The sequence below is a fragment of the Microtus pennsylvanicus genome, chromosome X (genome assembly GCF_037038515.1).
Source record: "Microtus pennsylvanicus isolate mMicPen1 chromosome X, mMicPen1.hap1, whole genome shotgun sequence".
Lineage (NCBI taxonomy): Eukaryota > Metazoa > Chordata > Mammalia > Rodentia > Cricetidae > Microtus > Microtus pennsylvanicus.
In genome coordinates, this window is record NC_134601.1 from 30,115,948 (window position 1) to 30,129,397 (window position 13,450).

Genomic DNA, 13,450 nt, shown 5'->3' on the forward strand with positions numbered 1-13,450 from the left:
ACTGACACACACACACACACACACACACACACACACACATGCTCCTAAATTCAAACCGACACCTGTGCCAGTGTTACAGTCCTATTTGGCCAGGTGGTGCCTCTAAAAGGAGCCTTTGGTTTGGATAATTGGGTGTGGAGAGATAGCTTACAGGCTAGTGGCATGCCTGATGAGGGCATTGTGCCCTTGGACACAGCATATTTGTGGATATCTCCTAGCCACAGGAAACACACAGTAGTTTAGATGTCTCTGAAGATGGTGGTTGGACACCTGATCAAAACATGTACTTCACAATATGCTGCAGACTTAGGACACAAAACTTGGATGATTTGAGTTAGATCTGACCTGCAAGCTTCTTTCCTTTGGTCTCCTTTTCATGATTCCAGAAAATACTATGCATGCTGCCAAGGGAGCGAAGCAATGAAATAGTCCTACTCAGCTGTAACACCTAGGAACCATGACGATCACTAGCATGGTAAATATGTATACAGGTACAATAAGTGATGCTCACATGTTGGTGGCAACCAACAGCTCTCTCGTTGGATGTAAAGCCCACTAAACAGGAGGAGAATTGTGCCTGATCCCTGAAAAACAGCCAATTTCTCAAGGCTACTTACATCGTGGAGCTTAGAAAAGAATCTACTACCATCACTTCGTTAGACCAGCATAATTCCTTAATATATTCTACATCATATCCTTATACCCAAGCCGGGCAGTGGTGGCGCATGCCTTTAATCCCAGCACTTGGGAGGCAGAGTCAGGTGGATCTCCTTGAGTTCGAGACCAGCCTGGTCTACAAGAGCTAGTTCCAGGACAGGCTCCAAAGCCACAGAGAAACCCTGTCTCGAAAAACCAAAAAAAAAAAAAACAAAAAACAAAAAAAAACAAAAACCATATCCTTATACCCACAGGTAAGTATAGCTACTACATCTCACCAAGGAATCATCTCTTTACAACAATGAAGACCATTATAGAAATACTGGACCACAATGCAGAGATCAACAGATTGTGGGAAGTCCAATCCCAAAAATATATCTGCATCACAGCTCAGGGGACATCATGAGAGAGGTGGCAGAAAAATTGTAAGAACCAGAATACAAGGAAGTTGGCTGTGAAACATTCTTTCCTAGGAATGACTACATAAATAAGAACTGAACAATGACAGTATCAACGGATAGGTTAACAAGGAAGGGGGAAATTCAGCATGGTCACACTCCTAGACAAAGAACTACATGCAGCTAATGACTGGTTGTAGAAGTAGAATTACATCCCCCCAATGATGGACGAGTCCAATGTAGAGTGGTCAGCCTTGAGATCATATACACACAAACAGCAAAAGTGGACTCAGCACATGCACATACATACATGCATACATACATATATAACAATAATAAAAAAGAGCCTAGGGCTGGAGAGATGGCTCAGTGGTTAAGGGCATTGCCTGCTCTTCCAAAGGTCCTGAGTTCAATTCCCAGCAACCACATGGTGGCTCACAACCATCTGTAATGGGGTCTGGTGCCCTCTTCTGGCCTGCAGACATACACACAGACAGAACATTGTATACATAATAAATAAATAAATATTTAAAAAAAAGAGCCCATCAACTTGAGGCTCTGGGGTGGAGCACGGGAAAGGTTCAAGGCAGAGTAGCTGGGAGGAGCTAAAGGGAATAAAAAGGGGGAAAGTGATGTGGTTCTTCTTCAATAAAAGACATATTTCAAAAAAGAACAGCATGTTCTCACAAATAAGTCTATGGTATTTATAGTCTTCTGGGAAAGGCTGATGCCTCCATGAACTTTCCTTAGTACCTTTGGGAAATACGTAACAAAACTCTCTTTGTCTGGGGCAGCAGTGAAGGCCGTGGTAGCAGAAGTGCCTTTTCTTCTAGTTGACGTTTTCCAGCTAATCTTCTCAGGCTCTTGGGAAATAAGGACCTCTTCAGAAGATGCGTCAAAGACTGGATCGGCCATCAGTCACGGCAATGCTAGTGGCTATGAAGAACCCATCACAGTGATTGCTGAAGCATGGGACCCGTCACTATTTGTGGCATTCCCCCATGTCAGGAGCCTAGTTAACATCTGACTGGATGTCATCTTGCAACAAGCTACCTAGGAGGTGCTTAATGTGATTAATTGGTCCATCAGCTCAGCAACAGCCTGATTGACGTCATGATAGAATCTCTTGAGGCATAGAACCATCCTGTTACCTTGAACGAAGGAAGGAAGTTAGGGGGCTCAGTTGTTAGGAGCACTTGTGGCATAATCACGAGCATCAGAGCTGGGATTCCTAACTGGCCAGGAATCCTGCAAATGTCTGTAACTCTAGCTTCAAGGAATCCATTGCCCTCTCCTGGTCTCTGCATGTGCACACAGGAATGTACCCTCCTATTCACATGAGTGTGTTTCTTCATACAGACACGTACACACAAGCATAAATAAAATAAATCCTTAAAATCAAATAAAAGAAGTTTTGAAGATACCACAGAGAGCAAAGAGTCTCTCTGGACAACATCAGCTCATGGATGGCACGCTCCGAGTTTTTTGAAAAAAAAAATAACCCTTACAGATATTTCATAAGGTGTGTGTATTATGTGTGTATGTATGATTTATCCATATGTGTGTTAAGTGTAGGTGTGTACATGCACAGCACACCTGTGGAAGTCAGAGTCTCCTTTTAAAAAAATCGACTTATTTGTTATTTGGGGATTTGGCTTTTGTGGGCCATGAATACTATGGCGCACATGTGGAGGTCAAAGGACATTTGAGAGTTAGTTCACTTTTTCCATTGTGAATTCCAGGGATAAAAGTAAATTCATCAGGCTTATATGGGAAGTGCTTTTAACTGCTGAAACATCTCACTGGCTCCAGGGTCTCTTTTTTGTTGTTCACCTCTGTGTATGCTGTGCTAACTGGCCAGAAAGTTCCTGGGAATCTCCTGTCTTCACCTTCCATTTCAATATAGGAGCGTAGCTATTTCAAATGTGGGCTACAACAGCCAGCTTTATTCAGGTTCTGGGGTTTCAAATGGGTGTCTTCAGGCTTGCAGAGCAAGCACTTCTCCCATTGAGCGCCCTCCCTAGCTTCCTACTGTGTAGTGTTTTTTTCAAGGATGCCACGCAGTACAGCATTATGGACTGGTATAAGGGTAGCCTGTCTGGTTCTTTGACAGTCCTTTTCCTCAAGACAATCAGGGCAGCAAGAAAAAGTCCAACAGCTGCCAGGTCTGAAGTCAAGTAATCATATCCCTCAACACTTCTGCTTAAGTTAAGGAAAATGAATACCAGTTGGAATGCTTACAGTAACAATCTAAATAGCGTGTCATTAACAGTCAGGGATTCTAACAGATTCACCAATGCTTAAACCAATACTATCCTTTATTTTTGCCTCATTTCTAGAGATCAAAATCTTCACAAGGCAGAAACACAGAGAAAAAATAAGGGTGCTTTTGTAAATATTAAGAATTCTTAAACATCTGCTAAGTTTAAAACTAATTCCTTACAATATTTAGATGCTAGAGGTATTCTTAATGTTAGTGTGGGTGAAAAAGAGCTATTGAAGAAAAACTAAAACCAACCTAATTCTCCATGCAACATTCTTAGAGAAAGTCAATCAAGTTAATGGGAAATATTTTCAAATTAAAAGGTTATCCTTCAAGCATGTATAATGAGTAACACATTTTAAATAACTGTAAAGAATATGTAGGTAAGCCAAGCATGTGACACATGTCTGTAATTCCTCCACTCAGAAGACTAAAGCATGACAATTACGAGTTTGAGGCCAATCCAGGCAATGAAATGAATACCTAGCTAGTGTTGGCTACACAGGGACCCTATCTCTAACGAGGGGTATGTATGTCTGTGTCTGTGTGCATGTCTGTGTCTGCATGTGTGTGTGTGTGTGTGCGTGTGTGTGTGTGTGTGAAAATATCATGATTAAACCCAATACTTATGTGCTAACTTTAAAAAAAATGATAATGACATGACAGGAAAATAGAATTTGGAGCATAGAAGATTTAGGGATTAAGAATAATAAACTTTATTTTGTAAATTTTAGTGATCTGAAACTAACTGGACAGATGGAAGCATCCAGTGAGAGCAGCCAAAGTTCCAATCTCCACTGACTTACCTAAAGAAGAACCATTAGCCCTTAGGCCACAGCTAGCAGCTCACACTTATGGGAGAGTGACTTAGCCTGAACCAGTAATTGTCTCCCTGTGTGTTCTGTCCCCAGAATGAGAAAGGGATTGGTGTTTGGGTTTGTTATTTTTTGCTCTGTTTAGTTGTGACAAATTAAGAATATAAATTCAAAGTTGTGACTCCTATCTTTAGCATCATATTAGGAGAATGATGGGAAATTATTACAAGAATTAGGTTGAAACTGCCATTCATTTTCTCAAACTCTTTGATGGCTGTGCTCTATCTTTACTTTCAAGAATATTTGTATAACAAAATTCACCCACTGGAGTCATTACCCAACCCCAATGTGATTGGCATGATTCATCAATCTACATAATAACTTTCCTCATTTATCATTCATTTCCACTAGACTAAAGGGAAATGAGTGTTGGATTAGTTAGGTGGGTGTACAGAATGAGCTTGAATAAATGGCTGAATTAGTTACTTATCTCATCACTGTGAGAAAGCCTGACAAAAACAACGAGGAAGGATTTATTTTGGCACATGTTTCAGAGACTAGAGTCCACCCTGACAAGGAAAGTATTGGTAGAGTCCATTCTGTCAACAGTGTGCAGTGGTAGCTCTTTATTTCTTACCCTTTGGGAGGAGTGGATGGGGGGGTGTGGGGGAGAGTGAGAAGGAGGGGAGGAAGGGGGACCTGTGGTTGGTGTGTAAAATGAATTACCAGGAATCACGGCAAGCAAGCTGACATTAGCCTATCTAAACAGCCATATTGAACTAATTCTGCTTTCCAGGTCCAACTGTCTCAAAGACTTCGCGATCAGTGGGTCATTAAAAATTGAGAACAGGAGCTGGAGAAATGGCTCAGCGGTTAAGAGCACTGACTGCTCTTCCAGAGGACCAGGATTCAATTCCCAGCACCCACATGGCGGCTCACAACTGTCTGAAAATCCAGTTCCAGGGGATCTGACATCTTCACACCAATGCACATAAAGATAAATAAGTCATAAAAAAATTAAAAATTGAGAACATAAGCCTGAAGGAGATATTTCAGATTGGAACCATAAAAAGTACTTTTTTCCAACCACCCCTACCCCAAGTTCAGGTACCATATTGGAAGAAGGGGTGGAAAGATTGTTAAGAGTGAGAAGTTAGGAAAGACCAAAATAAACTAAGTATCTTCTGGACACGACATGAGCTGTGTTTTGACTCACAGTAGCGGTCCTTTCCTGCACAAGATCAAAAAAGTCAATATTCTAGTATGAGGGGTAAGAAGTTCATGGACCTTACCCCTAACTGAAGGGCTGTGGACAGTTGGTGGCTTTCTGAGGTGTGCGGGGCTGTTTTCCTTAAGGGTGTGGGTACTGGTAGGTCAACCACACTCCAGGGTATGACATTTACTCTCAGGAGACTATGGGCAGCACAAATTGGATTCAATAGGCTATTAATGAAAAAAAAAATGCCAGGTGGTGGTGCATGCCTTTAATCCCAGCACTCAGGAGGCAGAGATAGGCAGATCTCTGTGAGTTCAAGGCCTGGTCTTTAACAGCTAGTGCTAGGAGAGCTAGGACTGTTACACAGAGAAACTCTGTCCCAAAAAACAATAAACAAACAAATATAAATAAATAAATTATGAAGTGGCACAGATTTGGGGGGAAGAGGAGGTAGGGCAGATTTTGGAGGCGTTAAAGGGGTGAATATGATCAATGAGCTGGAGAAGGATGGGGGGAAACAAGATCATGACAGGGAAACCCACAGAGACAGCTGACCCGAGCTTGTGGGAACTCATGGACTCTGGATCAACAGCTGGGGAGCCGGCTTGGGACTGAACTAGGCCCTCTGCATGAGGGTAGCAATTGTGTGGCTTGATCTGTTTGTGGGTCCCCTGTTAGTGGGACCAGGATCTATCCCTGGTGCATAGCCCATTCCCTGTGGTGTGATACCTTACTCAGACTTGATATAGGGGTGAGAGGCCCGGTGCTGCTTCATCTTGATGTGCCAGACTTTGTTGACTCCCCATGGGAGGCCTTACCCTTTGGGAGGAGTGGATGGGGGGTGGGGGAGGTGTGGCGGCAGTGAGAAGGAGAGGAGGAAGGGGTAACTGTGGTTGGTGTGTAAAATGAATTTAAAAATTCAAAAAGAAGAACAAAAAGGTCTTTTAAAATTATTGTATATATTCTTGGATGTTTTCATTAGACATGTCTAAATATTATATGTTGTAACTGAGTATAGCTTTTTAAAATATTACATATTAATTCTACAAGATATTGCAGAGTGGTGCTATTGTTCACTGAGAGAGGGTCTCATGTAGCTCTAACTAGTCTTGAGTTAATTTCTGCTCCTTTTGTGTCCACCTCCCAAGTACTGAGATTATAGGCATGAACCACCACAAATGGCAAAACCGTAGCTTTCATTGTGACAGTTTTAATCTATATAATATTCTTGTATATACACATGAAGCACTTTGATCATATTCACTCCACCACCCCTTAGAGTATTTCTTATAGCATCATTTAAAAAAAACAAACTAGGAAACATATTCCAACTTATGACCCCGTATTTCCACTGTTAGCCAAATCATGTAGGAAACTGAAGAGTAGCTCTCAGATATTTGTTTAATGGAAGATAAATGAAGAAACTGCATATGAAGGATAATATTGCTATTAATTTTCAGCTTGACTAGATTTAAATCATCTAGGATACAGAGAAGCATCCTTTTGATGGACCTGTGAAGATGTTTCAAGGTGAAATGAGGGAAAAGAAAATGAATGCGGGTGCAACACCTCATGTGCTGAAAGCTGGAACAGAATTGTTAGTCGAGAGACTAGGCCCCAGCCTCCAGCCTCCAGCCTCCAGCCTGAGAGTTGTATTGGTCTGGACTCCAAATCCCAGCATGCAAGGTCCTGACCACGCCCACAGGGTATTTAAGATAGCTCCCAAAGGAGAGTCACTTGGTCTCTTGTCTGGACTCCAACTCCCAGCATGCCAGATCCTGACCCCTCCCACAGGGTATTTAAGAAAGCTTCCAAAGGCTACTCACTTGGTCTCTTGTCTGGACTCCAAATCCCAGCATGCCAAGTCCCTACCACTCCCACAGGGTATTTAAGATAGCTCCCAAAGGAGAATCACTTGGTCTCTTTTCTTTTCCTTCCTCCTGTTGACGGTGTTCGCGGCCCTCGGGGCCATCGGAGAGCGCAGGAATCCCATTAAACCTGGATATTTTTTAATTTGGATTATTTTGATTTGGCTTGATTGGAATTTTGTGTCGGCAGAGAGCTCGCATTAGGAAAAATTCCTAACAATAAAAGGAATCAAGGAAAAATCAAAGAGGCCCAGCACCTCTGCCATACTCTTCTGGTCATGACTGACTGAAACTTGGGGAATTTTATGATAACACACAAAATCACTTTTAGTTCTTGTGACCACAATTGTTATTTAATGATATAAGCCTCTCGAAAGGATAAAGCAGATTAACATGTTAGGTCACAAATAGGTAACCTTTTAAAAAGAAGATATGTAAATTAGGATAACATGCTGGCCAGTTATCCTGAGTGGCGGACATCTCTACTCGGTGATATTTAGGTGGTTAGCTTTATACATTTAAAGCAGTAAAGGTATTAAAGGTAAGGATTGAGGCATGGTTGTTTACGTGTTTTCCTAGGTATAGTAGTCAGTTCAAGCTGCTCTAACAAAATCACTGCAGACTAGGTGGTCTAGATAACTGAAATGTAAAGCCTCACAGGTCTAGATGTTACAAGTCCAAACAGACCAAGGTCCAGCAGGATTGAATGCAGAACACGTGCATTTCAGTTGTATAGGCACCTTTAGACTCAGCATCCTTCCAAGATCTCTCTCTCTGTCTGTATGTGTGTGTTTGTGTCCTGCCTTCTTTCCCCACTCCCTCTTTTTATAAGGCTTCACTCTTAGAACCTTACTTAACTTTAACTACCCTTAAAAGATCCTACCACCATGTATAAGCATATTGGGAGCTGAGATTGCATACGAACTGAGAGAACACATTTAAGTCAGTAGCACTTATGTCACTGACGATCAAAATGCTCGGTTCGCAAGAAAGTAAACCCTATTCAATGCAAGGACCAGAACAGAGAATAAGTAATACAAGTCATCAACAGATATTAAATATCTCATTGTACCCTCAGTAGAAGACCCTGTTGTCTTTAATATGGTGTGTTTTAGCAAGTGTTTTCTGCCACCTTCCCATCCAGCTCCAGGTTTGGGTGTTTCCATTAAGGTGAGAAAAAAAAAACACTTTCAAGAAAGCAGGGCTATCTTTTCACATCCTATACAGATCTTTTTAGGTTCTATGGTTCCATTTCTTCATTCCCAAATAAGGGCATTAGTTCTCATTACCACCTTAAACTTCACATATGTGTAATCTGCTCAAGAGGTTTCCCTTCATTTATTTTTAATTGAAAAAGTACCCTTGTGTAATTTCATGAATGTACCATAGGAAGTTTGTGGTTATATTTGTTACATTAGAAATGAAGATAAACTCGAGGAGCTGCAAATAGTTGTGAGTACAACTTCACAAAGATGATGAAGCATTTGAGGGCCCCACTTTAGGTTAAAATCAGCTTGTCTTGTAGCAAGTGAAAAACCACATTTGCACACCAGTGGGCAGTTTACAACCAAGTTTAATGATCATTGGCAAATGGTGACCTTTCATCCAAGGCAGTAGAGGTGAGACTCCATGAGTCACTGCCTAAAATCTCTACAATCCTAAAACCCTTACTATCAGGCATGGTTAGAGTAGATCTTGAAAGGAGGTCTTCATTTTATGATGTTTTAAGATCATCTTTCTCCTTCTGAATAGCTAGGGAAAAAAGAAACATCAAATTATTGTTAGGAGAGACTTTTCCTAATATGTTTAGTTTCTTCCTACAGTTCCTTGTTGCCAGACTGTGTGGTGGAGCTCAGTAGTACAGTGCTTGCCTAGCGTGAACTAAGAACTGGGGTTTGAAACCCAGCACCATTAAAAAGAATCTCTGCTGATTCTTTAAATGGTTATCATAATGCTTTAAATTCAGAATACCAAGGTACCACCCACAAAGCCTCACAAAGTGAGAGGAGAGTACACATCAACCATTTTAATACCTATTAAAGTTTAATATTAAATTAATATTAAGATTTAATATCTACTTAAACTATGGGTTTCACATTCCATTTGATTTATACAGTTGCCATTATTTGAGACGAAAAGGTAAATGAAGCATTTCCTTCCAATACATCTATCAAAATACAATAAAGAAACTTTAAAACAGTTTCATCTAGTTTTGGAACTCTCAAACAATGTTGGTGTAACAAAAAGCATAGCACAGCATTTGTGAAAATTTTTTTGAAGTTCTCCAGTAAGATGTAACAATGATCCCCTGAGTCTGGGAGCATCAAGTATATTCAAGATCTGAATTTAGTCCATTTTATTTGTCTTTAAGCAGAACAGATCAGAAGAGCAGCATCTGAAGAATTCATTAGCGGGACAAGATCTCAGGCTCAAATCGGAAGATGCGTGATTAAAAGAACACATAGGATTTTCCCTAGTGATTAGTCAAAGATTCCAAGATTGATTTTAATGTGAATTTTGTAATTTTCAACAAGAAATTACTTTTTTTCTTTATACTACTGGTGCCTATTACTACTATTATTTCTACTGGTTCCTATTAATACAGGAACACTTACATATCCCAAATAAGGAAATCAGCTGTTGGTTATTTTAAACTGTTAAGTATAAGAGGACACTAATTATTATCATTTACTTTGTGGAAAATTTAATAGAGCATAGGTTTGTTAACTGACTATGCTAACTTTCACCACTGTTCCTCTCCACTAGAAACCTCCATGACTTACTTTCCTTCGATGGAAGTGTATTTTTTTCTTCAGTAATTGTTTTTTTCAGTTTTGATCTGTCAAATTTTTCAACTTCCGACATGTCCAGTTTGTCACCCATTTTGACTGAAAGAACAACAACAAAACGTTACCTGCTAGAACTATGATCAGATTAGGAATAACAATTAAAATTCATAAAAATTCAAAATATCAACGGATACTTTTTATGGTGGTATTCAACAAGGAAAAACAGATCTTAAAAAGTCATGTTTTCTTAGGGTACTCTGATTGCAAAGCTTTAGTCCATTTCTGGTGGCAGCAAATGACAGCAGATGAAGATGCTCCAGAAACTAAGATACTCTAGAAACCCAGGGGAAAATAAAAGCCTGACTTTTAAAATCCCAGCAAAGGTAAAATGAGACTATGAGCATCTTCACTTTCCAGTCAGCTACTTTTAGGGGATTTGGGAATGATGGTGAGCATCACACACTAAAAGAGAGGCACACAACACTGTACTAATTTCTATTGAATGTCCATAGTCAGTGTATTAAAATACTGCAATAAGACAGGGAAGGGTTAACCTAGTCATTGCCAACTACAAATCTCATAATACCTTCTTGTAACCTTAGAGAGTGTGCAAAAGAAAAAAAAGTCACTATTTATGATCAAGACTCAAAAGCTTTAGTAGAATGAGGAACGCCAAATACAGCTGAGTCCTATTTCCAAAGATAAGAAGGCAGAGCTCTTCAGCCAGGGCCTGGTTCTATCTTAGCAGGGCTAGGACACAATCTAGTGACCAGGGTAGACTAGAGAGCCCTCCACTCCACCCCACCCCCAGCTCTGAAGCTTCCACCTCTCAAACCCTTTCAGTCAAGGGTATCCTCAGGCCCTCCTTTACCAGGTGAACAGCAGTCATCTCAAAGCTGGGGAAACTTGGGATTCATAGATTTGTAACTGCATGGCGGGGAAGAGGCATCTGTCTGAACTGTGTCATCTACAAATAACTTGTCACTGCCCAGTGCCCAGCTTAAGGGACAGAGGGGCGAAAGCCAAATCTAGAAGGCCGTTTCCCACCCACCCCAACTCTCTTCCCAGCCTTCAGTACCTCCTCGGAGCAGCTCAGACCCCCTGGTCCTCCCAAAGTGAGAACCCCCGAGGACTGCGCCCTGAATTTGCCAGAAACAAAGCCTCCGCGAACTCGGATACGCAGGCAGAACCCGGTCCACCTGAAAGCGCGAAAGCGCTAGCCCTAGCGCACGCGACAGCAGTTGCCAGCGCACTGTCCCCACGGGGCCACTGGTTTTTACCTGATGACTCCAATACTCCTGGACAGCAGGTAAGTCTGCAGCGAGGAGACCAGTTTGGTGCTCTTCGCTGCAGCCCGGAGTTTAAAAACTCTGTAATAGGTCCCACCCCCTCGACCCCGCCCACCTTTATGATTGGACAGCTGTTTCTGACCTAAACCCTACACAGGATAGCAAGTCCTGACTTGCCACGCCCACTCCCAAGGTCTAGTTTTCTGGGTGGCCGTCTCTGTTCAATTTAGTGCCTCAGCATACCTGCCATAATAAGGTTTGATGGAAGAAATCTGATGGCTGAGGGGCGAATTGTGGGCAAAGTTCAGTTCCCTTCCTCTTCTACAGCTTTAGCCTGAGATCCGTGATTCCTTCTTCACAAATACAGTCATTCTGCAGTCAGTTTAGGAGCCTGACATTAAACAGCTACATCTTATCCAGTTAAATTTTAATACCTGGACTTCGAGGGTCAAGCTGAATGAGTTGTACCCTGCATTCTTGGCTTTTTATAGCCTTTGGAAGAGACTATACTTTGATGACCAGTGAGTGGTTTTGAAACTATGCTCAGTGACCTCTCTTCTGATCCCTGGCCTGCTGATAGTGCCGATGTGAGGGCCAGTGGTTCAGGGCCACTCACTCCTGAACATTTCCTACTTAAGCATGTGACATTTTAGACTTTTTGTACCACTGAACATGAGAATAATTAGTACGGTATAATCACAAGAGAATCTGACACAACTTTTCACTTTGCTTGGCCCATCAGAGGCAGAAGATGAAAACCTATGTAGACTGAAGTCACCTCCTCCCAAGGCTCAGGAATTGTCTCAGGAAGGGGCGGAGAGATTTGAAGATACAGAGTCGGTGGGTTCGTATAGTGGAACTGTTTTCTGAACACAGTGGGGCAACTGTACCATATGAGCTGACAGTAGCTGTGATTATGTGTACACAACCTGAACACGATTAAATCAGACAAAATACCAGCATAGAGAGGGAAGGAGGCCAAGAATTCCTGCCCTGGCCGAGAACTCCTGACAGCTGATGTTGGGAGAGGGAGAGCCAGATTTCTTCAAAGATGAGGCTCCTGAGGGGCTACCGATGCTCCAGGAGATGGCCCTACTCCCATGTATATACTGACAGCACTAAATTGGAACCCTTGGGGTTTTTTATTTGTTTTTAAAGAGGAAAATACATGAAGTAGGGAGGGAATTGTAATTTGGGATAGAAGATGAATTGGAAGGGAGAGAATGGGGTGGCATCCTTGTTCAAAGCATCATACACGAGTATGAATCTCCCGACCAACAGAAAAGACAACACCAGTAATTAATTCTACTAATAAGTGGTAAATCACAACTTTTGGACAACACCCTCCCCCAGTATCTACTAGTAGAGAACAGTGAAAATGTGATAGTTACTGTTCTGGAGTATCCACGAGGAAACTACTCAGACAAGAGTTTAAGCCTATAGAAAGCCTTTGCTAGCCACCGGCAACTACACTGGGTGTCCAGGATCCCAGTGTAGCACTAAGCCTTTCTCAGGGTGAACTTTTAAGCAGAAAATCCAGTCTTGGGTTGGCATACTTCAGTTAACAAGAACAGTTAGCCAAAAGCAGAGCTATAGAAGCCAAAAGGCAAGGTTAGTACATTTAGAGATGTTCTCAGAACTCTGGACCTTGCTGGAGTAGGTCTTTGTTATAGTGTTGGCAGATGGTGCTGTAACCTGCTGAGTTTCACAGCCTGAATATACTTCCACCATGGAGTCAGCTGTGCTAAGGTCTGGGGGCATGCTATGTTCTGGGGCCCTGTTATGTTCCCCACTGGTCTTCGTGAATGAGTCAAGTCGTGGACTCACCCTGCTATAAAGAGGTAGTTAGACCCAAGGACCATTAATTTTACTGAACTGATACATAACTGGCCTTATAGTTTAAGATGCGGGGCCCACAGTTCATCCAATTAGAATGAGAATTCAACAGCCCAGCCTGTGCTGATAGCAGAGTAGTTAGCCAGGGGGACCAAGAGAGCAGAGACTGGTACCAATTATTTATGTCTTTGTCTCTTTCTTTTGGAGGTTTTCCCCGACCATGCTAAGAATTTCTCCAATTACTCCTTAACAAAGAAACAAGTTTCTCCCAAAGTCATGCATAGTCTCCTTTGCAGGAGCATTTCTGTAAAGGGATCTA

At 41.8% G+C, this 13,450-nt stretch overlaps 1 protein-coding gene across 1 annotated transcript; it reads right to left on the minus strand.

Moving 5' to 3' along the window:
- Nucleotides 1-8,785: 8,785 nt before the first annotated feature.
- On the minus strand, nucleotides 8,786-11,335 carry Tmsb15c (thymosin beta 15C). The gene is made up of 3 exons (XM_075958128.1): nucleotides 11,287-11,335; nucleotides 10,001-10,105; nucleotides 8,786-8,969 (listed from the first exon to the last, which is right to left on the minus strand). The coding sequence occupies exons 2-3, from the start codon at nucleotides 10,098-10,100 to the stop codon at nucleotides 8,932-8,934; spliced, it is 138 nt and encodes a 45-aa protein (XP_075814243.1). The 5' UTR covers nucleotides 10,101-10,105; nucleotides 11,287-11,335; the 3' UTR covers nucleotides 8,786-8,931.
- Between the last annotated feature and the right edge of the window lie 2,115 nt (nucleotides 11,336-13,450).